General features: G+C 36.2%; 4 protein-coding genes and 1 long non-coding RNA gene across 7 annotated transcripts; 2 read left to right on the forward strand and 3 right to left on the reverse strand.

The window, feature by feature from the left end:
• Positions 1-269: 269 nt before the first annotated feature.
• Positions 270-5181, forward strand: LOC107668935 (protein lifeguard 1-like). Its single transcript, XM_016460993.1, has 7 exons — positions 270-325; positions 1490-1713; positions 1830-1909; positions 2006-2206; positions 4144-4272; positions 4479-4622; positions 4720-5181. The coding sequence occupies exons 2-7, from the start codon at positions 1491-1493 to the stop codon at positions 4870-4872; spliced, it is 930 nt and encodes a 309-aa protein (XP_016316479.1). The 5' UTR covers positions 270-325; position 1490; the 3' UTR covers positions 4873-5181.
• A 2450-nt stretch (positions 5182-7631) lies between these two features.
• LOC107668981 (poly [ADP-ribose] polymerase 2-like) lies at positions 7632-13142 on the reverse strand. The gene is made up of 18 exons (XM_016461062.1): positions 13051-13142; positions 12715-12803; positions 12246-12449; positions 11996-12163; positions 11646-11719; positions 11423-11473; positions 10783-10879; positions 10615-10690; positions 10432-10534; positions 10193-10346; positions 9903-10041; positions 9450-9513; positions 9203-9337; positions 8944-9071; positions 8680-8779; positions 8442-8540; positions 8079-8203; positions 7632-7989 (listed from the first exon to the last, which is right to left on the reverse strand). Exons 2-18 carry the CDS (start codon positions 12794-12796, stop codon positions 7830-7832), a joined length of 1959 nt encoding a protein of 652 aa, XP_016316548.1. The 5' UTR covers positions 12797-12803; positions 13051-13142; the 3' UTR covers positions 7632-7829.
• Positions 13143-14859: 1717 nt separating this feature from the next.
• Positions 14860-17563, reverse strand: LOC107668982 (epimerase family protein SDR39U1-like). Of its 2 annotated transcripts, none has more exons than XM_016461064.1 (6): positions 17436-17563; positions 16756-16880; positions 16425-16507; positions 16197-16318; positions 15797-15949; positions 14860-15535 (listed from the first exon to the last, which is right to left on the reverse strand). In XM_016461064.1, exons 1-6 carry the CDS (start codon positions 17449-17451, stop codon positions 15111-15113), a joined length of 924 nt encoding a protein of 307 aa, XP_016316550.1. In that variant the 5' UTR covers positions 17452-17563; the 3' UTR covers positions 14860-15110. The 2 variants fall into 2 exon arrangements, with proteins under 2 accessions (XP_016316550.1, XP_016316551.1); XM_016461065.1 differs by having other exon boundaries at positions 14861-15535; positions 16774-16880; positions 17436-17557.
• A 447-nt stretch (positions 17564-18010) lies between these two features.
• Positions 18011-19427, forward strand: LOC107668992 (uncharacterized). Its single transcript, XR_001631938.1, has 5 exons — positions 18011-18288; positions 18634-18656; positions 18837-18859; positions 19043-19080; positions 19198-19427. It is a non-coding gene; the product is annotated as an uncharacterized LOC107668992 (long non-coding RNA).
• On the reverse strand, positions 19141-24633 carry LOC107668991 (leukotriene B4 receptor 1-like). 2 transcript variants are annotated; one of them, XM_016461078.1, is made up of 5 exons: positions 24358-24633; positions 21450-22023; positions 20477-20677; positions 20347-20387; positions 19141-20260 (listed from the first exon to the last, which is right to left on the reverse strand). In XM_016461078.1, the coding sequence occupies exons 2-5, from the start codon at positions 21999-22001 to the stop codon at positions 20053-20055; spliced, it is 1002 nt and encodes a 333-aa protein (XP_016316564.1). In that variant the 5' UTR covers positions 22002-22023; positions 24358-24633; the 3' UTR covers positions 19141-20052. The 2 variants fall into 2 exon arrangements, with proteins under 2 accessions (XP_016316564.1, XP_016316563.1); XM_016461077.1 differs by having other exon boundaries at positions 19141-20387.
• Between the last annotated feature and the right edge of the window lie 1929 nt (positions 24634-26562).

Consider the following 26562-nt stretch of genomic DNA (forward strand, 5'->3'; position numbering starts at 1 on the left):
TGTCAAACAAGAGTACAACCGCTTAAAGATTGCATATTTATGGTGGTCATTTAATGGTGGGGGAGTCATAAAAATGCACCAGTTCAAAAAGTGGACACAGAAGGGAAGCTAGTGGTGTGAACTTTTACAATAAGCAACTTTTTGGTCAATTGTGTGAACAACTTCACAACAGATTTTCCACAGAGTGGTTTTTTTGTAAATGATGTAATAGGAGGATGTGGAACCTACTTCAGTCTGTGTGAAACAAAGGTGAGGCATTAAACATCTGAGATCGCTGAGAGCTCAGACTTCACACCAGACCACACTGAGGGTAAGAAGAATCCAGGTAAGTTTTTTTTTTTTAAGTTATGTATATGATACTATAAAATATCAATATTATTTTTGTGCATGCAGAAATCGATTGTTCTAAATAGAAAATAACTTACTAATCTGTCAAATAAATTTGATCTAATTATAATCAATCAGTAAACCCTTTAGAAATAAAGTGATAACATCAGCTGAAATACGAATGAGAACAAAAGCCAGCTTTTAACACTGAATGTTGCACACTTTGTCTCTTTGATCAACTTTTAGTCAACCAATTGAGGATTTGGCCCATTTGTAATCCACTCAGCATTTCTAATTCAAATGAACTGCAATGCTACAGATTTAGGTCAACAGTAAAACAATACACAAATATGTTAAAGTGGTGCAGCTTAGCATATGCAGTCTTAAAGCTTGCACTATGCAACCCTTTTAAAAAATATATCTTGTCTTTTTCCAATCTAAAAATAGTAAGGATACATTTACTTCTAATAAAAGTGTACTATTATACTTTTGCAAAAAAAAAAAAAAAAAAGTTTCCTGCTGTGCTAACAGATTGTGTGTAAACTTCTTACTGAGTTGAGAAGGAAATGTGAAAACCCAGCTTTTTTTTTTTTTTTTGTGATTTACTGATTTACACATAAAATCATCCTTCATAAAGATGTAGAACATTCTGTGAAAATATAACCTTTATATCTTTAATATTGACTGAGTAAGGCCATGTCAAAGATTGAAATCCTAGTCAAATTAATGGTTGAAATCAAACATTGATGCTATTTATCTCATAATTAGATTTTGAGACTTTAGCCTGGATTTCACAGACAGGGTCACAATTTGTAAAAATGTTACTATGATCCTATTCCCTTCTTACACTAAAAAAAAAAACTGGAAAATTTCAGTTTCTTTTATCAATATATCTTATATCAGTACTCTCAGGATCATTGTCAATTTATTTCTATCTTCACCTATAAGTTAAATATAAGATATGGAACTATAATGGAACTATAACAAACCCCACAATAGCAAACAAACATTGCAGACCCTACCATTTCCTGTGCACTGTGATGCTTTTTCTACATATTTTTTTTTTCTTTGACTCATAAAAGTCCACCCCAAAGTGGAAACATCTTTTCCTGTTGTTTTGACATTCTGACAATGCAATCTCAACTAACCACATCTTGTTTAGGATGACGGATATAGAGAGCCAAAAACCTGCGCCTGAGAATGATCCTAGCCATGCAGCGACAGCACCAATGTATGCCCCACCGCCATACATGCCTCCTCCTTATCCTACGGGGCCTGTCATGTACCCTCAACCCGTTCCTGTGCCAGTCAGCTTCATCCCACCCAACCTGCCGCCAGAAGAGACCGGCATCAGCAAAGCAGAAGAACCGAATCCAGACCCAGCAGGTGTTTTATTTCACTGAATTATCCATCTAACATTTACTTAAAATTACGACAAAACCAAAATAACCATCGAATGACATGAATGTCATCACAGTAATAATATTTTTCTTTTTTAATAGCTGTATTCCCACCTGAGGAATGTCCGATGTTTGTGTCATCATTTGAGGATGATACTGTTCGGAAAGCATTTATCAGAAAGGTGAGCATTTCTGTGATTTGCATGCCATCGTAAATATTATGATTGCTCTGAATGCTGGTCCTCATTGTCATTTCCAATCTCTCTCTACCCACGCAGGTGTTCAGTGTGGTAACAATTCAGTTACTAGCCACTTTCACTGTCGTCTGTGTGTTCACCTTCTCAAACACAGTCAAGGCAGCGGTTCAGAGTAACATCTGGGTGTACCTCAGTTCTTACATTATCTTTGCAGTAGTGGGCACATGTCTTGCTGTGTTTTCCACATTCAGTCGCACACATCCCTGGAACCTGCTGGGACTGGTGAGTGTCTGTGTGTTAATATGTGTCTTCATGCTGTGTGACACATACTGTAGCCGCCTACAGTTAGGAGATGATGAACTTTTCTATCAAAATAGAGTGCAAGTAAAAATCACATTCATTTTCTCTATAGGGTAACTGATTTTCAATGTTGTTATTCGATGGTATATGCTTTTGTTGAAGACAGCAGCCCACATTGTTTTGACTTATTTTTTAAATAACCATCCAACACAGGAATTCCTAGTGAAAAATTACTTTACTCATGATTCTACAAAGATATCTCCACCAGTCAGAGAACTGAAAAAAAGCTAATTGCAGCAAAAAAAACACTTTAGTGCCAATAAGCACTGCAAATGAGTTTGCCTACGCTCTTAAACTATGTTAATACATACACATATAAATCAACATCTTCTATGCTATATAGGTTGACCCAGGAAAAAAAAATCTCCTTCCTTTAAGTCAGCCATTGCATTTTGTAACTTGGTTACTTCCTCTCCATGACCACAACAGACTGGTGCAGCCTGTATTTCCTCTGTAAGTGCAGTGGCCGAAATATAAAGGTTTATGTGAGCATTATGTACAGCAGGTATCATCAGAAAAATAAACAGGGTGAAGAGGTTGTTATAATGCTGACTCTACATCAGCTCATATCTTGCTTATTATTCGGCCAAATGAATGGACATGAAATATTGATTTGTGAGAAAAAAAGTTGATTAGATATATGAAAATACAAGCATAGCTATTGAGGAAGTCAGTTGCCTGGGATAAAAGTCAATTAAAAGGGTTTAACATTTGTTATTAAAAATGACCACAAAATGCAGCGATTACTAATCATAATAGCATTTTCCAAAGAGCTGTGATGTCCTGAATAGCTTTTACATTAGATCATAGAAAAGTAGGGCCAATTCACTAATAAATTCATACCTATTGTACCTATTTATGTGCACAGAAAAATTCTCACAGACTTTCCACCATATTTACAGCAGAATTTGCTCTTACATTCCTTTTAATATGAATGAATCCGAATTATTAAGTAAGTGAGCACATTCCAGCTATATCATTTGTATAAAACGTGCCTAAACATGTCCATATAAGGGCTTTCCTACATCTCTTTTGTGACCCTGGACCACAAAACCAGTCTCAAGTCGCTGGGTTATATAGCAATAGCCAAAAAAACATTGTATGGGTCAAGATTATCGATTTTTCTTTTATGCCAAAAATCATTAGGATATTAAGTAAAGATCATGTTCCATGAAGATATTTTGTAAATTTCCTACTGTAAATATATCAAAACTTAATTTTTGATTAGTAATATGCATTGCTAAGAAGTTCATTTGGACATCTGTAAAGGCGATTTTCTCTGTATTTTGATTTTTTTGCACCCTCAGATTCAGATTTTCAAATAGTTGCATCTCGGCCAAATATTGTCCTGTCCTAACAAACCATACATCAATGGAAAGCTTATTTATTCAGCTTTCAGATGATGTATAAATATCAATTTCAAAAAATTGACCCTTATGACTGGTTTTGTGGTCCAGGGTCACTTTTATGCTGGCTTGCTGACTTCGCGCATGCTTAACAGGTTACTTGCGTTAATGAAAAATGATAGTTTATAACATTTCCCTAGACGACACGTGATTGTGTTTCAGACCTCTTATTTGTGCATTTGTCTATTCAGGTTGCATTTTATGTCATTTTTTTAAATTGTAAGCTAGAAATAAATACATTTGTAAAGTCAAATTATTTCTAATAATGCATTTTATTTATTAAAAATGGCTTGACAAATTACTTGTTTATAAGGGATTATTTGTGTACTTGTGTGGTTCCAGTTGGTACTTCTATGTCTTGATCAGAAATCAAAATGCAATGTTATTACACTCAACACTTTAATTATAGGCTATGCCTTTGATAGGCCTAACATGCCCTATTATTGCCTGCAGTCAGTGGTTACGCTGAGTCTGTCCTACATGGTGGGAACTATAGCCTCATATCACAACACAAGTGCTGTGATCATCGCTTTAGGATCAACTCTTGTCATCTCATTCACCATCATCATTTTCTCTGCCCAGGTGTGTTCAGTTTCTCTATAAATTACACTAATCTGACATCAGCTAGTTTTAAGTTAAAGTTAGCTAAATGTAATTTAAAGCACTGAATTACCTCAGTGCGTTAGATAAAAGAAAACCCTGAAAGACTAATTCAGAAAAGCATAACCTGACTTTATATAGTTGCTCTGCAACCTCTTAACTCATTTCCTTTGCTGTGATCCTTTCAGACTCGCTTGGACTTCACAGTTTGTAATGGTATTCTGCTCATACTGTCTGTCGACTTACTCATGTTTGGATTCTTCAGCATCTTTTTCTACTCCAGTGTTCTGCAAATTGTCTATGGATGTCTGGGAGCTCTTCTTTACGCCTTGGTAAAGCATGATCAACATTTAATAATACTAACCACTTAAGAAAGTATGATGTAATTTGTGTCTCACTGTTACCAGTGTTTCTCTTTCTCTCATGTAGTTTCTGGCAGTGGACTGTCAGCTGGTGATGGGCAGACAAACATACAGCCTTAATCCTGAAGAGTATGTCTATGCTGCTTTAATTATCTACCTGGATATCATTATGATATTCCTCTACATACTTATGATTTTGGGTGGGAGCTCCAAAAATTAAATTCACACATGCATAACTTGTGGCACTCCCAATCTGCACATGCCGGCTGATATTCAACCTTCTGACCTCAAATATTCTTACATCACTGCTATGCTCTCTCTACTGGTTCACTGATCACGGTACTTGTATCTTGTTGTTTGTATTTTTTTGAGATGCACTCTTTTCATTTTTTTTTTTTTTTTGTAGATAAACATATTTATAAATTGCAGTCTTACAATTTGTTGATCACAAGAACCTTTTGTAAAATGCCTTAAATGTTATAAATGTGATAAACATCCCACTGATGTGAATCATGAACTACTAACACATATGTCCCTGTAATGTGACTGCTTAAATCAATAAATTCAGTTTATTTCAACAAAATCATATTTTAATTGCCTATGCAAGTAAAAAGTAATACTAAAATGTATATTGCATATAAATATAGCACATTATTTTTATTATTAAAAACAATAATATAATATTCCATTTACACTGACACAGTCAAAAGACAATTAATTCTCAGACAAAAAAAAAAATCTCTAAACAATCTCATGAATTTATCAGTTATGTATATGTTTTGGTTAGGTAATTGACTGACTGTATCTTTGTTATTTACTTTAAATAGTAGGTTAAATGATTGAGACTCTCTGCCTTACCAGAGTGTGAAAAAGATATGGAACTAAGTGGCCGGGCAGGTAATATGGGTAATATGGGCACATGGGTAATAATAATATTCATTGTAATAAAGGGTGTAGCCTTCCTCGTGTCATTCAAAATCTCTGCGTTTATTTCTTCCAGTGAACACAAAAGAAATATTCTAAAGAATCTTAATACAATAACTTTCAATACAATGACACTTACAGTTCATTGTGATCATGTATGTCAAGCTCTAAATAAGACAACAGAGAGGACGAGAGAAAATATGATTTTCAGCAAATACCAACATACAATTGTTACAGTGTTTTTGTCCTTTTCAAAAGCCTGAAACCACAGAGACCAATCCCACCCCACACACAACAAATCCCAATTTAACCCCTGTTGACCATAGTTGCCAAATCCGCGAATTATACGCGATTTTGGGCTTATTTTCTTGTAAAGTTGCGTGAAAAAAATCCCAGGTCGCGGGAGGGTTGCGGGTTTTTGGGCTTATTTTTAAAAAATATGGTTGCTTGTTAGGGAAATCTGACAAGCAACTTCGTTTCTTTATTTATGTTCGACGTATTCTCCAATGCACGACATTCTAATTTATTGAGATGCACCTGTAAGTGAGTGCAATTCTTTGTGGTAGCTATAGACTTGAATTTTTACCCGCTCAAAAAACAACATTGGAACGAGGGAAAGAAAGAGAAGCCATTCGCCTTATTAGAAGTCAGTGTACCATCAGAATTATTTTGAAACTGATATTTCAAGGTAAGAAAGGTCATTCAAAGTTACATTGTATTGTGGCTCAGTTAAAGAATGCCCAAGTAGCATATAACTGTCTCTATTTAGGTGCATTTAATGCTTTAAATAGCCTTTCACCGCAGATTAACTTTTCTTTTGAACTGTGTTAATGGAGATTTTGAGAAAGAGATGGTGTAGTTCGATCATATACTAGGCTTCGTGAACGCTTCGCTTCAAGTTTTTTTGTGTGTGTTCACCTTAAAAAGAAACAGTATACAAGTTTGAAATTACATTCCTTTAGGGAGAATTATACCTAACCTTAAAGTAAACTACATAGTCTTTAAAGCTGTACTTCAACCAGTTTTTCTAGACCAACCTGGGTTTTTTTCTGGGTGTTGGATTCATGTGTCATTCAAACAGTCCTGCAGGAATAAATTTAGACATGATGTGAAACTTTTTGAACACTAGTAACTTAAGTGTTTACAAAAATGTAGATATGGTTACATGTCTACACATTACCATGTAGTAAGAGGATAAAACCAACCTCAGCCTGTGTGAAACAAAAACATTCATTCATGAAGACTGTTCATTTAGATCTGTTCACTTGTTAATCTAACATCTATTAAGTGAACTCTGAAAACACAGTGATAACATCTGATGCAATATTAATTCGATCAAGACCCAGTATTTCCACATTAAATGGTGCATTCTGGTGCTTAAATGTACAGGCAACAAATTGCTGACATTTGCTTCACTGTAAACCACTTATTTTCTAAATCAAAAGCTTTGGTTCGAACTACTCCAATGCTAGAGTAGCTTTTATAATAATGATTATCACTATTTTTAAATTAGACATTTTTACTCATATAATATATGTTGTTCTTTTACGTGGATATCATTGTGATATTTCTCTACATCTTGATTTGGGGTGGACTCCATGAACTAAAGCAATGTTTATGCATAGACATATATAATATATTCATGCAGCAGAACACAATTTTGTGTAAAGTGCTCATACAACCATTCATATGCAAATTAAACAGAAAGTGGTATTTACATAGTAAATATCGATTTACACAGAAATACTCTCAATACTCATGAGGCCCATTAATATACTCTCTCTCACACAAAACATGACTAAATAAAGGTGTATTTCTACAATCATCATGTAAATATTGAATTTATCAGCTTTTTCATCTTACACTCATTCCCCCTTATATTAATTTTGATGTACTGCTACTCAATTTATGCTTCAGTGTAATAAAGTCATATACATTCTACCAAACTAATAGATTCTGTTGTTTGTATTTCACAGATTTAGAGAAAAACGTAAACAAAATCATATATAACACAGTATAACAGTAGAAAATGTAATATTATTTTATTTTATTTTGATTAATAATTGCAATATTCCATTTATGTCAACGGAAATTACTCAACTTCAGATAGCTATTGAAGTTACAACAGACATTTACAGAACAATATGTTTAAGTCTATTTAAGTTCATGAACACATGAGCTACATACAGTATAACTATAGTGTAGGTCCTTCACCTGTAAAACCTGTTCTAAATGTAAAGAATCCAGACTGCCTCACCACAGCGAAGAAAAGTTAAACTGAACTCGGAGGAGATACTTCATCTGTATCTGAGCAGGGTTATAAACAATGTACTCGTTATAAAGCAGGGTGTAACCTCCCTTCTGCCCCACCCCGGTCTTCACCGAGGGCCCCATGGGTACGGTCACACCATCCCTGAGAGAGAACGAGAAAAAAATCTTCAGTACAGCACTTATGACTTAATCATGTAAAACATAAAAAAGAAAATCGAAACGCAATCTCACAACGCAACATAGTTGTTTGGGTCAGGCGCAGTTTGCCCCAGGCCTTTTGTGCTATGTTTCCCAGAAGGCAGTTGGTCAGCACTGTAATCTGCATCCAAAAGTTCATTACTATTCCCAAGGGCAACCTGTGAACAAAATATTGAAGTTACTTTTTCCTGTAATCAGTAGCTTGTAATCATTTTAGCTTTTATATCTTTTAAAAATAAGTTACATCACTGTAGCAGTTTTTACTCAAATATACTCCCTAAATGAATGCTGTCCTTTTCTATGTATCCAACTTTCTATTCATCAAAGTATCAGTTTCCACAAAAATATTCTGGAAGTGGGAGCAGATCTTTTCATGTTTAGATACAAAAAACCAACCTCGCTCAGCAACAAGAGTCCTTGGTTGTTCTTCTGATTGGCAAAGCAGTAATTGGCACTTTTAGATGACATGTCTGCAAAGTAGATCCCCTTACCAAACTTGAGGGGGAGGAAAAGTTACAAAATTATATTGGTTTGAATTGTTGTAGTCCATTGCTTTTAAAAAGAATGTTGTAATGGTGGGAGCCGATATTATATTGATATTATTTGTATGATTCAGTATATCTCTGCGTCTCACCATGAATCCGGTCACTGGAGCCTCTGGAGGGGCCACTCGCAGCCCCTGACTCAGGATCCCCACCCAGTTCAACAGACGGGAACCATGCCACAGGAGCATTCTAGCATCCACAACAACAAAAACAACGTGTACTATCTGAAATATGATTGCTGTAATTCAGTGAAATCAGATGAGGCACACACTAGACCAGAATTTAAGGGAGTTCCTGTTTACATAGAGCATAACATAATTGATGAAGTATAATTGAGGAAGGTGGTTTGGTACTTGTTTTCCATCTCAGAGCAGAAGTTGTCCTTCTCGCCCTCTCTCTCCACAGTAAAGATGTCCAGAATTGTCATTGTGTAGTCAGAATGGGTGGGTGCATGAGTGGACTGAAGATATTTCTCTACAACCTTCACAAAGACAGAGAGTTTGTGTCTAAAACTGCATATTTAAACAGACTAGTTAACATCCACCATCCAAAATTCTACTATTAATATTATATTGTACTTCAGCCATAAAAGAGTTAAGTCCCACACTGTACCTTGTATTCATTGCTGTTAGAATCCAGTGGCTGCAGTCGACATCGTAGAGACTGATACTGTCTGTCCAAAGGATGCTCATCATTCTGAATACTAGACTGAACCATTTTCACTGCTATCTGGATGTCACTTAAAGCCTAAAAGACAAAAAACATGACTATAAACATGTGAATGCAGTGAAATATAAACTGTCAATCAATTCTAACCATTCAACATCAGCAATATTGAGCAGCAATTACAATGTCGCACCTCAAGCAAAGCAATTTTCTCCTTTAGCTCATCCTCTGTGCGTATTATGGGGGGTGTCCGCAACCTGAATGAACATCAAGTAGTCATTAAACCATATTAGCCACACTATTGTTAAAAAATTTAGCCTCAGGAAGATTTGTGTGTGTATGTGTTTGAAAAAGGTCTCTCATGATTGCCAAGTTTGCATTCATTTGATCAAAAAGCAGCAATATTATGAAATGTTAGTACAATTTAAAATGAATGTTTTCTATTTTAATATACTTTAAAATGTCATTTATTCCTGTGATGAAAAAGCTGAATTTTTAGCAGCCATTTCTCCAGTTTTTAAAAGAACAGGATTTATTTGAAAAAATGTTAACATTATAAAGTCTTGACTGTGACTTTTGATCAACTGATGTATCCTTGCTAAATAACTGACCTGACTCAAAGCCTTTGAATGGTAGTCTAACTTACCCAAAGTCATGGGGAATGCGAGTGTAAAACTGGTTGCATGCATCCAAGAGTTCCTTATTACTCTTCTTTTTCTTTAAACACTCCTCGATCCTCTTCAAAGAGGCATAGCCTGCTCGAATTTGCTCTGTTGTTAGTTTTCCTTTAGCAAAAAACAAAATAATTTAATGGTTTTCATTTGCAATTTTATCATATAAAAATGTTTGTGTTGTTTAGCTTGAATGCATTCATCATCACTAAGAATATACAAGATTAATTCCATCAGTTTGGTACACAAATGCACACACACTCACCGAGTGGGGCTTTTTTGGTGTCAAACTTCATTTCTAGCACACACTCTTCCATGGCTTTGAGGTCACATATAAGCTCTAGGAGAGACTGGACCTTGCTGTTCAGCTGGCAGGGCTTTATTTCAGGAGGAGAGGATACTACAGCCTTGTCCTTCTCCTGATGAGAGGAAAAATTACTACAGTGAGGAATGAAACAAATGTAATGCAGAGCAATGGATCATGTGGTATTGAGGACTTTTTACCTTGTCTTCAGTGCTGTAGTCTACGAATACCATGTCATATTTTCCTGCAACTTTCTCAAAATTTGCTCGATGCTCCCACTCATTTTTGGTCTTGTCAAAGAATCTGCATATAAGCAGATTATAAGCAAAATCTTTCTTATATCTTATATGAGTAAATAACATGGATTAATTTAAAAAATGTACTTCTTTTTGAACGCATCTTTGGCCTGAGCAAGATTCCCCCCACAGTTAACCAAGCTGTTTTGTCCTACTTTACCCACTGAAGAGAAAAACACAAGAACATGGATGATAATGTGTCATGATAATAAAGGCCAGCCTGGTGAAGAGCATCTGACGTGTTTCGGTACACACCTCGTCCCCACCTCATCCAAACGCTGTAAGTTTTTCCATTGTCATCCTGAAGAAGCTGAATCAGGTAATATTTATTGTTGTTGAACTGAAGATTAGTCTGTAACAGTTAAAAGCCAAAGAAAAGGATATCACACAATGTCATATGCTGCACATTGTTTTCATATACACAAACATTCACAAGTTTAGGGTCAATATGTTGTTGTTTTTTTAAAGAAAGAAAGACATTTTTATTTGTAGAATGAAAGGCGTTTATTCAGCAAGGAAGCATTACACTGATCAGAATTTACAGTTTAAGCCATTTATAATTTTACAAACGATCTCTATTTCAAATAAATGTTGTTCTTTTGAACTTTCTATTTTCTATACAAAAATATTAAGCAACTGTTTTCAACATTGTTACTAATAAGAAATTTTTCTTGAGCACCAAATCAACCTATTAGAACGATTTCTGAATGATCATGTGACACTGAAGACTGGAGTAATGGCTGTTGAAAATAAGATAATTACTTTTAAATTATATTTCACAATATTACTGTTTTTGATCAAATAAATGCAACCTTGGTAAGCATAGGAGCCTTACACAAAGAAAATCTTATCGACCCCAAACTTTTGAACAAAATGTTATATCTTCAATATTCACCTGATTCAGCATTACATCATATACATCAGCCCCCTCACTGTAGACGTGGGCCTGTAAATAATCAAAAATAAGAAATATAATGAGAAGAATGCACTGAAGAAAACAAAGTCTATATCTAGAAGAATAGTGATGTTTTAAAAGTTTTAAAGGTGATTGCACAATAGTCAAATGTTGTACAGTAATTTCACTTCACATGAACCTATGATGCATTTAAGGTAATTGCCTTTCCAATTTTAGATTTGCATTCTGGATCAACCGGGGCTTTTCCTTTCATAATGACCGTCTTCACAACCTCTTCTTCAGAACATGAGCGGGAAAAAAAAAAACAATAGTTAAAGTCAATCTGAAACTTATGTAATGTGATGTGATGCATTTGAGAGTGAAAGATATTCAACCAATATATTAAAAAAATGTAGGACAGGACAAATTCTGTCCAATGGGAATTGAATGGATTGTGGAAAGTGGTCTCAATTTGACAGGTGATTGAAGGAGAGGGGTTGAAAACTAAGAGGGATTGGTAACATCAGACAAAAAGAAAAGTCAAAGGAAGTTCATCTATCAAAGAAGCATCACCTTCACTCTCTTCTTTTACAACGGGCTTGGCTTTGTTCGCTCTCTGACTTTTCCCTTCTTTGCGTCTCTTCTTAGAAACCGGTTGCTCCTCTTTCTCTTCTTTTTTAACCTGAACAACACCTGCAGCTCCATTTTTGCCATTCAAAGCATCCCCTTCATTTGCATCTTCTGCAATGCAATAAATAAGCAGCTATTAGATTTCTGTGACAGATACTGATGCAACATCAGACACAGGTACACACAGACATACCTGACTTCACTTTCTGAAGGCGTATTTTTCGTTTGTACTTGGTGACAGTATTAGTCTGAGTCATTTTCACAAGATCCACCTCATAACCAGGTCCGATTTCCAGTGACACCGACTTTTCACCGGCCTGCTTTGCTGTATCCAGCTGGACACAGACCTCTGGAGGATACGGTTCCCACTCACCTTCGTCCCCCTTCCACTGCCAAACTGAAAAGAATGAAATATTCAGTAATCATTATGTGAAATATGAATATCTAAAACTAAAACAGTGTCACACCTATACAATCAAAGTGATTTAGAGATTAAACACGATCAAATTGGTGTGGCTGTGGATTTACACATATTTACTTGAAAAAGCAATTGGTGTGAATGTGCAATATTTGTCAGTTTTCAGTGCTTGACTAACATACTTTAAATGCTGGTTATGAAACTTTGAGCTGTTTTGGCATGTTCACTGAAAGTGAATTCATACCCGTCTTCGCCTCAGAAGCTTCACTGCCTGAATCTGCCACAGACTTGCCCCGGCAACTTCTTGTTCGTCGCATGCTTTCCATAAAACAGCTGAAATGAGAGGAAACGTTTCCTGCACCGTTGGTTTACGTATTACGCAAGTATTACATAAACTGAGTTATCCAGAAACGTGGTGAATGAATATATGATGACTCATATCATTTGAGTTTCTATCTACTTCCTCCTCATCATCCCATAACCATGGATATTGCGTCAAAACAACTTTAGAGAAATGTTACAACATAATATACATCAAAATTTAAATAATCACATTATTTATATGGTTTTCAGCACCTACCTAAGATTTAAGATCTCTACTTCGGTGTACCGAATGGCGCCAAAAATATATTAGCGCGGACCTTTTGTCTGGGAACGAACTGAGCATTGAGCTCGTTTCTAGACGGATTTATTTTGAAGTCGTATTGCCGACGACCACATGAGCATACTGTGACCAGTGTTAATTTAATCAAATATCTAATTTGTTGTTGATTTTGATCATCGTGAATAAACATGTATTTACTAGGCAGCCGAATGTATGTTAAATGTACAAGATGCCACGTGGCTTTATGTTTTAAAGGCGTGCAACGGGTGAGTATATGTCACTGTCATAATTCTTGTATCATATCAATATCATATGTCTTAATTTGCAAAATTCTAAAGATATTAGCGCAAAAGAGCGGAGGGAGAGTAGTCTGAATTAGGTTCTAGTATCTTGTACTAGCTCACACATTGAACTCATTAGCCAGCCGCGAGTGTTTCCAAGTCGGCCGGGATCGCATCAGTTGATCCGCCGAAACTGCGCGGGACTCAACGTCTCGTACGAGAACACCGCGCCCTGACTCATGTTTTCTGTGCGCTCGCTCATCTGTTCAGATGATGTCCTGTGAGGACAGCGATTGGCTGTCGTCTCAGACCTTCCCCGAGATGATTGGTCGAGTGACGAGCACTCCGTTTGTGACCTCTACAGTGAGCTTCCTTCCACTCCGGTGTATAACGTAGGGTGTACCTCTTTATTTAACCTCGCGACTGTGCGACTCTTTACAATGACGGTGAGTCATTTAGGGCGGCGAAAAGTAAAACATTTATAAGACGTATATTTGTAAGACATTTCATGTCAGCTTCGTTTCCCAGATAATTGTTTGGTTTTTAGTTAAAATATTGCACACTATTCTCAGGCCGAACGTTAAGGGTGGTGTTTATGTAAATGCTTTCGCAGTGATTGGGTAGTTTATGCATGACGTATCATTGGCCCTTTTTTCTAAACATACAACATGTATACAAATTTAAAGCTCTATGTTTTCAGAATTATATTTTGGAATATAAAACATTATATCATGAAATTATCTATTTTATTAAGAAAATACTATTGAAACAAGCAGAAACGGACTCGTTGCCAACCAAATTTCTTGCATTAAAAAAAAAACGATTTAAAATAATACATACACCTTTAGGAATAAACTAATAAGAGAAGCTGTACATTTAAAATTTTCACAATTTTTTAAACACCCTTGGCTTTGCTAGTTTTTAGTTTGGGATTATTTTAAATCCCATGTCCTAATAGCTCCATGCATAATAATTATAAAAGTTTTTAAAGTTTTCAATACTTTTACATGGAGTATACTATACTACACCACCAGAAAAGTCAACGTCCCAGTAGTATTTTGAGTATTTTCATAGGCCTATATGTGCAGGATTTTGTATAGTAAAACTTTCGCTACCAGTTCCAGTTTTTACTTTTGTGCTATATATAAACATGATTCGTTTAGAGGTTAGCAAGTTTTTATTATTTTGGTCATATTTCCAGTTTTACAGCAGTCAGTGATGTGATACATCACTCAAGAAGCTTATTGAGTATATCTAACATTAAACAGTTGGTGTAAGTGAATTGTGTCCATATATAGATTTTATCATGTGTTGATTTGTTCTAAAAGTAGAGTTTTGTAGAAAAATATGTAAATGTTCCATGTAGAGGATGACCCCATGGATCAGACTGATGAGTCAAATATAGCCACTCAAAATCATGAGACATAACATCTGCTGTGATTATATAATGATGGAATATATATACCACAGATACCACAGCTGGACAATAATTTTCATATAAACATTTATTTACAAAGGAAGTGCTCATTTTGTACACACAGACAGATATGACTCATTCTTAAGGGGGACAAACAAAGGAGCTGAGAACAATGTATATTTCTGAGTATCTACATTAAATCAAGCAAGTACAAGCAAGCTTTATTTTTTATATGCTCAGTTTAAATTTAAAATGATATATTATAAGAAATATATTGCACTTGTCTGCTTAAATAAAATCACAATCTCCTCAGGTCTCTTCTCTGTTTTGACTGATTACTAATATCCAACAATTTCTTTTAAAGCAGAGGTAAGATCTGGATATTGAAACTCAAAGCCAGACTCAAGAGTTTTCTTGGGTACCACCTTCTGGCCTTGTGTGAGGATGACAGCTCTCTCAGAACCGAAGAAGACATCCAAGAAAAAGCCAGGCACAGGGAAGATAGTAGGCCTTTTTAGAGTCCTGCCCAAGTCCTTAGTGAATTCAAAATTGGTATTCAGTGCAGGCACAACTCCATTAAATACATCTGGCTCTGTGGATGGCTCTTCTTTGGGCTCCAAGGCATGGGCAATGATGCCAGCAAGGTCTGACACATGGATCCAAGGGAAGGGCTGTCGTCCTGAGCCAAGCGTCCCACCCAGGCCAAGCCAGAAGGGAATCAACATCTGTTTCATGGCGCCACCGTCACGCCCTAACACTGCACCTGAGGGTGAGTGGAAGAAAGTACATAATTACACTACTGTAACAAAGGTTTGTAAGATTTATTTCTGTTTTTGAGTCTCTTATGCTCACAAAGGCTGCATTTATTTGATCAAAAATACAGTAACATTGTGAAATATTATTAAAACATTTTAATACAATTTTTTTCTATTTTAACAAATTTTAAAATGTAATTTAATACATGTTATTTTGTTACATTGCAGGTGAGATCTAGCACTGTGGTGAGACATTTGTTTAGATTCACCTGGTCTGATGATCACTTGTCTTGTTTTCTTAGCGCTGTTTTCAGGTAGTTGCCCTGCCGCCTCCCACTCTTTCACCAAATGAGACAGGAAGTCAAATGGTGTCCATTCGCTCTCCTCAGTGTACTGGGTTTGAAGACTAGGTTTATAACACGCTGAAGACAAAATCAGAGAAAAGCTGCATGTAAAGTCTGCCTTAAGAATTACATTATAAAACCATACTTGGCCACGTCACGTCACTTTCACGTTATAATTGACTTTTTTCCCTTAACTGATCAAATCAGTATAGAGGAGAACATAAATGAACATAAATGGAGACAGATGTGTTTATTATTCATTATTTAAAACAAAATATATATAATAATATTATGTCTAGCTTGCTATAAAACACCTGTTATTTACCTACTCCTGTAACAAGCACCCATGAATGTGGTGGAGTAGGTGAAGCAGCAATAGCTTGGGCAAGAATTCTGGTCGTGTTTACTCGGCTGGAGACCAGATCTTTTTTGTAACTTTCATTCCACCTAGAGAAAACATTAAAATTATATTAACATAACCATATTAAAAAGAAGAACTCATTATTTTGATGCAATCACTTATTTACATTGTCACTATGAACAAAATCCTTACCATCTTAAAGGATTCATAATATTCTCCCCTGCTACATTCACAGCGCCCTCACATGGCGGGAGGCCTCCTGACTCTACATCAGCCTGTTAGGACAGGTAAGCCTCAGTCAAACTTACCAAAATGCAACATTTAGATTTAACTTTACCTTTAAGAGGTATTTTAACATTACACATGAATGACCCCAGAGCTGGGCATTACAAAGCAATTCATTATCATTGCTATAATACTGAATAACATTGTAATCAGGTTAATATCAAGGTATTACTTCAGCTTGAACTTAAAAGTAAATATAGATTAACTAAGTAAAAGTCGACTTTAGTGCATATCTTAAATGTAAGTTAAACCATACCCATGTTATTTTTCCTGGGCCAGGCTGCCTGGATATAAGTGTGATTTCATGACCTTTGCTTTTCAACAACCGTGTCAGCTCACGACCCACAAACCCTGATCCTCCGCCTGATGACAGTGAAAAAAATACATAAAGCTTTATTAATGTTTCAATCAAATAGAGCCAGTGTGGTAAAAAAAGGGGTTGGTTGGGGGGGGGCAAGTATGCAACTGTATTCACAGTATAGCAACTAGAATATGGAGTGTAGATGTCTTGTCCCATACTGTACAGCAATTTGGATCAAATCATGACATTTTTTACGTAATGACATTTTTGCATACTTATTGTGTTTGCAACCATCCCGCGCACGTGTAGACGCGCATGCGCTGTTAAAGCACTTACTAAACTGCTAGATCACCTCAAGCAAAATTAAATTCTCATTTATACTGTAACCAACTGATAAATGAAGCCAGTCATGCTATAAGAACAAGATCTCATGCGTTCAAAGAAGGTGACAGGATATTTCACTCTTTACATACTTTACATATTCTTTAAATATTTTAATATCAGAGCTATGTTTATATCGCAAGAGGCTCTTAAGTGTTACACACTAGCACTCAAAATGAACTATTTTGTTACGCTATCATGCAGTGACAATGCGAAAATGAATATAAGTGATATACCTATTACAACTCTCATTGTGCTTCTAAAGTACAGTCCGTTTATCCCGACAACTTGCAGAAATCCACTTCTTTTACATTCCTTCTCTGCCTTCGAAGGTTAAACCAATGAGAGTATCGTATGTTAACCGCGTGATCGACACAAACAGGAACGTAACCGCAGCCATGTTGATAAGGGCGGCAGGTTACATTATTTCAACTAAACTATCAGCATTATCGTACTTAACTGTTTAAATGTGCCAATGCTATTACGTAGCAATTAATAATATGATACTACGAATATGACATGGTAAATCATGTACACTCTATTAACATACACTTTTTGTAATAATTTTACGACATCTATTGTAATTTATTGGGCATTCATAATGCCTATTAAATGCGTCATGCTAGATCTGCTGACAATTAATACAATATAAGAATTAATCAAAACTTTTCCATATATAAGTCACATCAAGTCTGACTGAATTTAATGAGTTCACTTTGATCCATTTAATAATAATTTGTGGGGGTGGGGTGCCGCAACCGGAAGCGCTTTTTTCCTGTAGAAACACGTGGTTGATTAGGCGATAAATACGACCTCTTGCACGAGTAACGTCCTTTCTGCTGGCGACGTTCAATAAAGTAGTAACATTTGTGTGTTGTCATCGAAGTAATGGGGTTGAATGCCCTTTTTTATTTTGTTAATACTTAAAACACTCATTTAATTGCCCATTTATATCGTTTTAACCTACATATATTGTAAATGTAAGCATTTAGCCTGCTGCCGGTTTTTTTGGACCGTTTGTAAAATATAGATGGAATCGAGGCGTTTTCCCAATCATATCGATGTGACGGGCCCATTGGATTGTACTCTGTAAGTTCATAACATTCATATTTCACAGGAATACTGAAAGCTAATGTGTGATTTTAATTGAGAGAAGGTTTGTTGCTTGCCGAATTGGCAGGTGCATCTGCTTTACTAACTACATCCAGATGCCTCGTGTTAAGCCCGACTGTATCATTACTGTAGCGGTTTAGCCTGCATCGAGTCCGCCGCTGCTCAGCCCAGACATGATGATTTTTGCAGTCCGTGTTTCACCTGAATCGGATGATTACAAACCTACTGCACTGACTGGTTAAAGTTGCGGAATGCAGCCATGTGATGTTTTGGTTTCACTCGGAATTCATTCTAATATGCAGCATTTCTGTTTGTTTACAGGAACCCTTGTTTATGGACATGAGGTGAGTTCAAATCTCGCGTGCCTCCCGCTGAGGTGGTGAATTGCATGATAATCCGTGTTTCTGATAGCCAGTGATTATTAGCATGCTCCGATTAAAGTGTTAAACGGTGAAACCAAACCCCAGTTATGTCTAAACGTTCGGGTTTTTTTGTAATATGCGATGTTCGTTTACTTTTTACAGGCACCCGCATTTATGGATATGAGGTGAGTGCAAATTCTTGTGTCTCGTGCAAGCAAGTGTCTTTTGCCGAAGTGATGAGTTGCATGTAAGTCCGTGTTTCTGATAGCCAGTGATTATTAACATGCTCTGATTTTAAAAACCTGCTCAGAGGTGAAAACTAACCCCGGTTTAGTATGTTTGTTCTAATCTCCACTAATATTCTGCAGGTACCTTGTCGACTGAAAGCAGTAAAGTGTTGAGCAAGGTAGTCTTTTTTTTTTCTGATACAAAGTTCAGACTGTGAAAGCCCCCCTTATTTAATATCTTTTTTTTATTAATCACATTTTCCTTTTTTTTTTTTTTTTTTTTTTTTTTTTAATAGGCATTTCCTTCATGTGACCAGACTGACTTCTATGGATTTTAATGAAGTCCACTGACCTTTATTTTAAAAACCCAATTATTTCGTAGAAAACTATAGTATATAATTGTAACTTGTAGTATAGTATGTCCATGTGCTTGCTATCCTTGGAACTCAGAAAGATGCCAGCAATATACTGTCAGTCAGTGATGTAATGATTTGAAACTGCTACAATAAATTCTCATTTTAAAATACATGGCTGATTCATGGTGTGGATCGTGTACAAGCAATGAATTTTAAAGTCCGCTATAAAAAGAGATTGGGTGTTTCATTTCATGTGTGTGTGACTACTTTAGTAGCTTTATGCATAAACTGTTTTTAAACCAAATTTAATTGTTTTAAATATTTCCAACAAGACCATAAAGGTGTGATTCCTGCATGAGTTTGTACTTTCAAAAAGTGAATTCACAATATGACTAAAACATGTAAATGTATACACTGGTGTTTTAAGTATTAATGCAATCTTTGTACAAATTCACAAGAGGTAATGCAAAGATTTTCTATATACACAGAATGCAAGTCTGGATTTACCATGGTTATTCCAATGAATGTATAACGGCAATGCAGTCTTCAAATGGGGGTAATTCTGTATCAGCAGTTTGTAAACTTGAAGGCTAATTCAAAATGAAAGCAAGCTGCATATAGCTCATTTATGGCGTTAAATCAAATAAAAAAAAAAACAGGTCTTTAGGCTGCTTTCCCTTTGGTTGAAATTGTTGACCTGTTTATTCCCAACAGTATCGGTCACAATACAAACTGATGCAAAAGAATCCAATTTATTGTCCAAGATTCATTTTTCTGTCTGTGCTCCAATGAGGTTTAGAGCTTGATGACATCTCTGTTCTGACGGCTTCTCTGTGCACCATAGTCCAGGACAGTGCCCTCAAAGAGTCTGGCCATGAATGCCAAGCCGTCAGCTTTGATGTAGGAGCGTCCAGCAAAGGTGTAGAGGACAGGATTGGCACAACTACTGATAAAAGCCAAAGCGGACGTAACCACACGGCTGGACTGCCAGATGTTATCCAGTCTGGGGATAGACAGAGAAAGTGGTCACAATGGTTCTGTTCTGTTGGTGAAATATCTGTGGACCATACTTTAAAATCTTCAACTCGCCTCTTTTTGAGTGATCCATCTGATGTAAGAGCTGCTGCTACCTGATCAGAAGACAAATGGTAATTCATACATTTTGCTTAGGAAAATTTGGAAAAAGATTACCAAAGAGATTGAAATAAAAACGACTTACTTGCACTATATTAATACAGTGGTAAGGAAGCCAAAAAATGCAGAACGTCACAATAATGGCTTGAATAAGGTTCTCACTCTGTATCCTTCTCTTGAACATGGTCTGTCTGAGGCGGCGAAGGATACACCCATAACTGCTGACTATGATCACATATGGCACCAGGAAGCCCACCACTGTTTCAAGTGTGTATTGAAATACTCCCTGTTCATAAAAGACAATTATGTATGAATTATGGAGTTGTGTAAGAGATAGTGCACAGTCAGCCGTTCATTATCAGAAAATAAACCGTTTGTACTGTTATAGTAATAGCCTACTATTGAATATTATAGTACAGCAGGGATGTCCAATCCTGCTCCTGGAGAACCACTGTCCTGCAGAGTTTAGGCCAGAATTTCAACTCTGCAGGACAGTGGCCCTCCAGGACTGAGTTTGGACACCCCTGTAGTACAGTAATATTAATATTGAAGTCTCCTGAAGCCGTTTTCAATATAATTGATAACTGAACACAAGTTGGTGCCAATTGTGTTTATATTACTGGATCTCAGCCTTTTTGACTTAAAGGCCCCCAGCTGTACAACACAATATTCAAAGTCCTCTTATATAAGCTATAATTATTACTTAAGTATTTAATTATGATATTTTTAATAACAGAAACTGGGGCTGTCAGTATATTAATAATTATAAGCTATAAAACTATATTCTTTAATAAAACATTTTGCTATTAATAAAAATAATAATTACATTGTGGACATAGGAATTGAAATGGTTAATAAAAATATATATTTTTAAAATACCTAAATAATTTATACCTTGATTTTTTTTTTATTTTTTTTTTAAAGCTGCATTATACGAAACAAGGGCAAGTCTGTGGTATGATATGAGATATATGAAGTATAATGCTGAGTAGTTTGATATACAGTGTTACTCTCAAGTATTAGTGGAGCAAAGGCACTCACATGCTGTGGATACTCACATGCTGGTGATGAGTTGCACACACAGTGCGTTCCTTCCCATTGTAATTCTTCTCTGTTCGTCTGAATATTAAAGCAGGAAGTGCCAAAAGAAATACGACAATCCACAGGCCCCCAAGCACAAGTAATACTGTCCGTCTACGAGTGCAGGCAGTCAAGTATATGGGCCACATCACTGCCACTAGTCTGTGTAGACTCATCAGTGTAATGATCATAATAGAAGCATACATGTTTGTATTGCACAAGTAAAAAAGCAGCTTGCACATGACCGTTCCAAATATCCAGTTCTGCTTGGCTAGGTATATTATAAAGAAAATCGTCAGACACATCAGACAACCGTCTGCACAAGCCAGGTTGAGGATGAGCAGGGTAGTGACAGAACGTTTGCGGGCACGTGCCAGGATGCTCCAGATAATGAAGAGGTTGCCAGGAACACCCAGGAGGAAGACGATGCTGAGGATGAGGGCCCCAAAGGTAACAGAGATATTGTTACTCACAATGCTGTTACTGTTTGTCACGTTCTCCAAGGAGCTAGTCCCATTATCTGATCCCATTATCAGGAAGGCGTCAGAAAAACTGGTGGAATCAGAAAGCAACGTTATTTGAAGCTGATGTAAAATGCTTTTATATCCCTAACCCTGAATGGATGGATGGATGAATGAATAATTTAATTCAATTTAATTTAATTTTTTCAGTAGGGAAGTCATGTCACCTGTTAATTTTTTATATACTGAATCAAAAACTGCTGTAGGATTAACTTTTCACTGAAAGTAAATAGGGAAAATAGGATAAACTGAATAATTTCACAAATAAAGGGGTCCTATTGTGCTTTTTCACTTTTTCAACTTTAGTTAGTCTGTAATGTTGCTGTTTGAGCATAAAAAAGTTCTGCAAAGTTACAAAGCTCAAAGTCCACTTCAAAAGGAGATATTTTATTTAACAGAAATCACTTTTCAAAAACTACAACGAACGACTCGTTTGGACTACAACGCATATTTTCCGGGATTTGTGATATCACAAATATCGACGAATGGGACGAGACCTGGTTGAGCTGCACTAGAGAAGGCAACAAGTGTTATCACTATGTCGGAGACACGCTAGCTTTCCCAAGGCAGACGAAATTAGAGTGGTTACAATAACCCGGGTTTAAATCGCGCTCAAAATGATTTGATTTTGACACAATATTTACACTGAAGCTCGCAGGTGGCTATGGTAAGGGACGTAACATTTCCCGACCAGGCGCCGAGTGCTGCCAATCACAACACACACTGGCCCAGATAACCAATCACAGCACCCTTCGTATTTCATGCCAGACTGAGGAGAGAGGTGTTGTAATAATGTAAAATATGTGAAAAAGAATGTGTTTTTCGAACAACCTAGTATGAGAGCCTGTTCTAGTACACCCCCAAATCAAAATCAAGACTTTGTAAAAGAGCATAATAGGACCCCTTTATAGAAATGGTGAGTTACACATTAAGTTATGAAATTTTGTCAAAGTACTGAAATGAAGACTGAAGTAGTATTTTCTTGTAAAACATTCTCCAATAATATAAATATAATTTTTACAGTGAACTTTCCTTTTATAATATTTCCTTCAGAGGCAAATAAAGTGTGAGCCAGTATCAAGGATGGGCTCTCAGCAACCATGTAAATATTTCACCAGTAATCTCCCATCAGTGAAAAGAAAAAGAAAAACAACGTGCTACAACTTGCTGAGTGATCTTGAGCTCAACTACTTGGAATGCCTCTGCTGCTGTAATATCACTGATCACATCCTCACACTCACCCTCATCTGGAAAGAAACTAATTTTACTTCCAATTTTATTAAGATCATTTGTCACATTTTATTTTAAAGTCCAATTCTCGCCATTAACAAACCATTAACTAGGACTTTTGCCTCAATAAACTCCTAAATTGCAGCTTATTAATAGTTAGTAAGGTAGTTGTTAAGTTTAGGATTAGGGATCTATAGAATATGGTCATGCAGAAAGGAAAGGAAAGGAAAGGAAAGGACAGGACAGGACAGGACAGGACAGGACAGCACAGGACAGGACAGGACCTGTGGCCAAGTATGGTGTCCCATACTTGGAATTTGTGCTCTGCATTTAACCCATCCAAGTGCACACCCAGAGCAGTGGGCAGCCAATGCTGCGGCGCCCGGGTAGCAGTTGGGGGTTCAGTGCCTTGCTCAAGGGTCTCACCTCAGTCATGGTACTGAGGGTGGAGAGAGCACTGGACATTCACTCCCCCTACCTACAATCCCTGCCGGTACCAAGACTCGAACCCGCAACCTTTGGGTTACTCTCGAACCATTAGGCCACGACTACCCTAAAAATGCTAATAAACAGCCAATACGTTGACAATAGGCATGCTAATAAGCAACTAGTTAATAGTGAGAATTGGTCCCTATACTAAAGTGCTATCAGTTTATTTTATCACAGCAATTGTCAAGAAAAAAATACCATATTAAAGAATAAACATTAAATATTAAAGTTAAGTTAAAAGACCACAAATAAAGCAAGGAATTGAAAGAAACAGATAAAGTACGGTAGTCACAACTGAACCATAGTGAACAGGTTGTAGTGAATCAGTATTGTAATCAGTATGCAAAAAGATAAGATTGTCCAGTCTGCAATGCTGTCACAAAAGTCATCCCTGATTACGCACAATGCCGACCTCAGAGCCTCAAAGATGTTTGAAATTGAGAAACTGGACACAGTTGCATCAACAGAGAGTGATCACAGAGAGTGGGAGATGGAAAAATGGGCTGATTATGAGAAATAAGTGGAAAGACTGTCATGTATTTCTGTAAGGATGGGTTTATTAAAATTAGACAACTGGGAAATGATGAAAGAGACAAACAAAGGAACAAAAAAAGAACAAAAACAAAGAGCGTTTCTTGTAACTCACCAATACACTTGATTAGATCCGAATGGCTGAACCGTGTTCCCCCTGAAGTGACCAGATGGAGCTGGTTAGGTTGTGTGGTCTCCAAGTTGGTCTCTCTTTTTCTTTCCACTGTCTCAGATAAACTTTAAAATAGTTTCGTCAAAATTTCGTAAGTTCTTGTTTTTTCGGTGATCTCACAGAAAATCTCAATTTTATATGGGCTACTATAGCAATCAAGCACACTTATAAATATCCAACTGCTTCTTTCTGTCTCTAAACTACTAGATTCATGTTCATATTTACTCCACCCCCCCCCATCCTTCCTCCTCCCTAATATTTCAATATTTCAACACACCAATTTCTCTATGTCTTTTTCCTTGAACAAAATTACAAGTTTCTTTTTTCTAACCTGCAGGCTACAAGGTGTGGTGTATGACACAGTTCCACACTTCTGCACACACCCAGGTTTCTTCTACATGCTCTTACCAACTTATCTGATAGATCTCTATCATAGATTACTATACAACTTTCTCGGTTTATGTAAGGAATAGTTGAAAATTCAAGCATCATTTACTCACCATCATGTTCCATAATGACTTTCTTTCCTCTGTGGAACACAGCAGGAGAAACTTTGAAGAATGTTTTTTTCTGTATAATGAATAGGGATGGGTACTGTTAGGCTCCTAAATTAAAGGATAAAAGTATCATAAAACTGGTTCATAACTCATCTTCATTATTCCATGTCTTTTGAAGCCATACTTATTTGTAATGTACATTATTCTCTTGGTTCTCAGAAGAGTTTTAAATAGAAGGGCAGAGAAGGACACAAGAGTCAGGTTCATCCAAGAAATTGTGTGCTATATGGCACTTTCAGCACTATTTTTATTGGCATTATGATTCCATCCATGTTCCATCGCTTTAAAAAGATTCTTTAAATTATTAACCCTGTAAAGATTGAAATATGAAATAATAGTCAGAAAAATGGTTTTAAAAAATTGACTTTTGCATATGTATTTTTTGTTAAATATCATATTTGATACATCATATTTTATTGCTCATATAGATGAATATGAAGCTTAAGTGAAAAAAGTCACTTTTTATTCAGAAGCCCCTATATGTCCCAGTAATATGTCTTAGTAAGATTATATTTAAATGCTTAGTTTTCTGATCAAAGCTCTGTAGTTTTATTTGTGGGGGCTAAAAGATCCAAACATGCAATACAATTATTACTAAGAGATACAAATAAATGTTCCTTAAAATATGCTCGATGTATCATATTTGATTCTCACATTTTAACATGAAAAATAAGATAAATATATATATAATGAAATATTACTAACAATAGAAAAGTTCTTCTTACTGTTGCTTCACAAAAATCAGTAAAGATTTCACAGCAAAAAGACGTGTAGGACATTTAGAATTATACTAAAAGGCCTTTTACTTTCTGAAAACTTATGAACTACCGATCACATGACAGAAGGCATGTTGAAGATTGTGTACAAGTTTTAATCATGATGCTAACTTAGAGGCTTTAGAAATGTACACACCAAATCTGATACAGTTAGTATAGGCTTTATAAGGTTCAAATGTTGTTCAGACTTCAGACTAAAAACTGTTCACTGAAAGATTCTTTGAGGAATGCAGAATAGTTCTTATATGGCATTAGAACCTTTGTTTTTTACAGTATATATAGTAAAAGGATGTCAGTGAATAGGGAATTGTATTTTCACACACAAACTCACTGCATGAGTCATCATGTCTATCAGTGTCCATTATTAAAAATATTACACATTCTATCCATGCTCCAAATGGGATTCTTCCATAAATGTGATTTTGGTCTAGTGCAGTGTTTCCCAATCGGGGTGCCGCGACACCCTGGGGTGCCGTCTGTCCAGAGCAGGGGTGCCGTGTAAAAAATCCTTTTTTAATATTTTTAAATTGCTAAAATGTTCAAAAAAGCAGTCGTGCTACTGCAGCAAAATTACCCCACTGTAAGATTAAAAAAACACTGAGTGAGCAAAAATTTGTGAGATAGTTTAAGCTATAATGGTAATTAAACAATGTTTACATATGTATAAAAGCCTACATTAAAATCTGTCATATAAATTGGTCTCGTGCCGCGACTAAAAAAAGGTTGGGAAACACTGGTCTAGTGTATATAAAGACAGCACAGATTGCTGCTGATGAGAAGCTCACGCATAACTGTAGATACTCTGATATTTTTAT

This window comes from Sinocyclocheilus anshuiensis, unplaced genomic scaffold, assembly GCF_001515605.1.
Source record: "Sinocyclocheilus anshuiensis isolate Anshui unplaced genomic scaffold, SAMN03320099.WGS_v1.1 scaffold4, whole genome shotgun sequence".
NCBI classification, from domain to species: domain Eukaryota; kingdom Metazoa; phylum Chordata; class Actinopteri; order Cypriniformes; family Cyprinidae; genus Sinocyclocheilus; species Sinocyclocheilus anshuiensis.

Excerpts from the sequence above, each read along its gene's own strand:
- LOC107668991 (XM_016461077.1), bottom strand. The coding sequence starts at position 22,001 with ATGGGATCAGATAATGGGACTAGCTCCTTGGAGAACGTGACAAACAGT. Across the intron at positions 20,678-21,449 it reads GTGCAACTCATCACCAGCAT|GGAGTATTTCAATACACACT; the intron begins GTGAGTATCCAC and ends TTTTATGAACAG. Across the intron at positions 20,388-20,476 it reads ACTGTATTAATATAGTGCAA|GTAGCAGCAGCTCTTACATC; the intron begins GTAAGTCGTTTT and ends TCTTCTGATCAG.
- LOC107668981 (XM_016461062.1), bottom strand. The coding sequence starts at position 12,796 with ATGGAAAGCATGCGACGAACAAGAAGTTGCCGGGGCAAGTCTGTGGCA. Across the intron at positions 10,691-10,782 it reads TTGGATGAGGTGGGGACGAG|TGGGTAAAGTAGGACAAAAC; the intron begins GTGTGTACCGAA and ends TTTTCTCTTCAG. Across the intron at positions 9,072-9,202 it reads CTAACAGCAATGAATACAAG|GTTGTAGAGAAATATCTTCA; the intron begins GTACAGTGTGGG and ends GTCTTTGTGAAG.
- LOC107668935 (XM_016460993.1), top strand. The coding sequence starts at position 1,491 with ATGACGGATATAGAGAGCCAAAAACCTGCGCCTGAGAATGATCCTAGC. Across the intron at positions 1,714-1,829 it reads ACCGAATCCAGACCCAGCAG|CTGTATTCCCACCTGAGGAA; the intron begins GTGTTTTATTTC and ends CTTTTTTAATAG. Across the intron at positions 1,910-2,005 it reads GGAAAGCATTTATCAGAAAG|GTGTTCAGTGTGGTAACAAT; the intron begins GTGAGCATTTCT and ends CTACCCACGCAG.
- LOC107668982 (XM_016461064.1), bottom strand. Across the intron at positions 15,950-16,196 it reads GGTGCTTGTTACAGGAGTAG|CGTGTTATAAACCTAGTCTT; the intron begins GTAAATAACAGG and ends TTTTGTCTTCAG. Across the intron at positions 15,536-15,796 it reads ACAAGTGATCATCAGACCAG|GTGCAGTGTTAGGGCGTGAC; the intron begins GTGAATCTAAAC and ends ACTCACCCTCAG.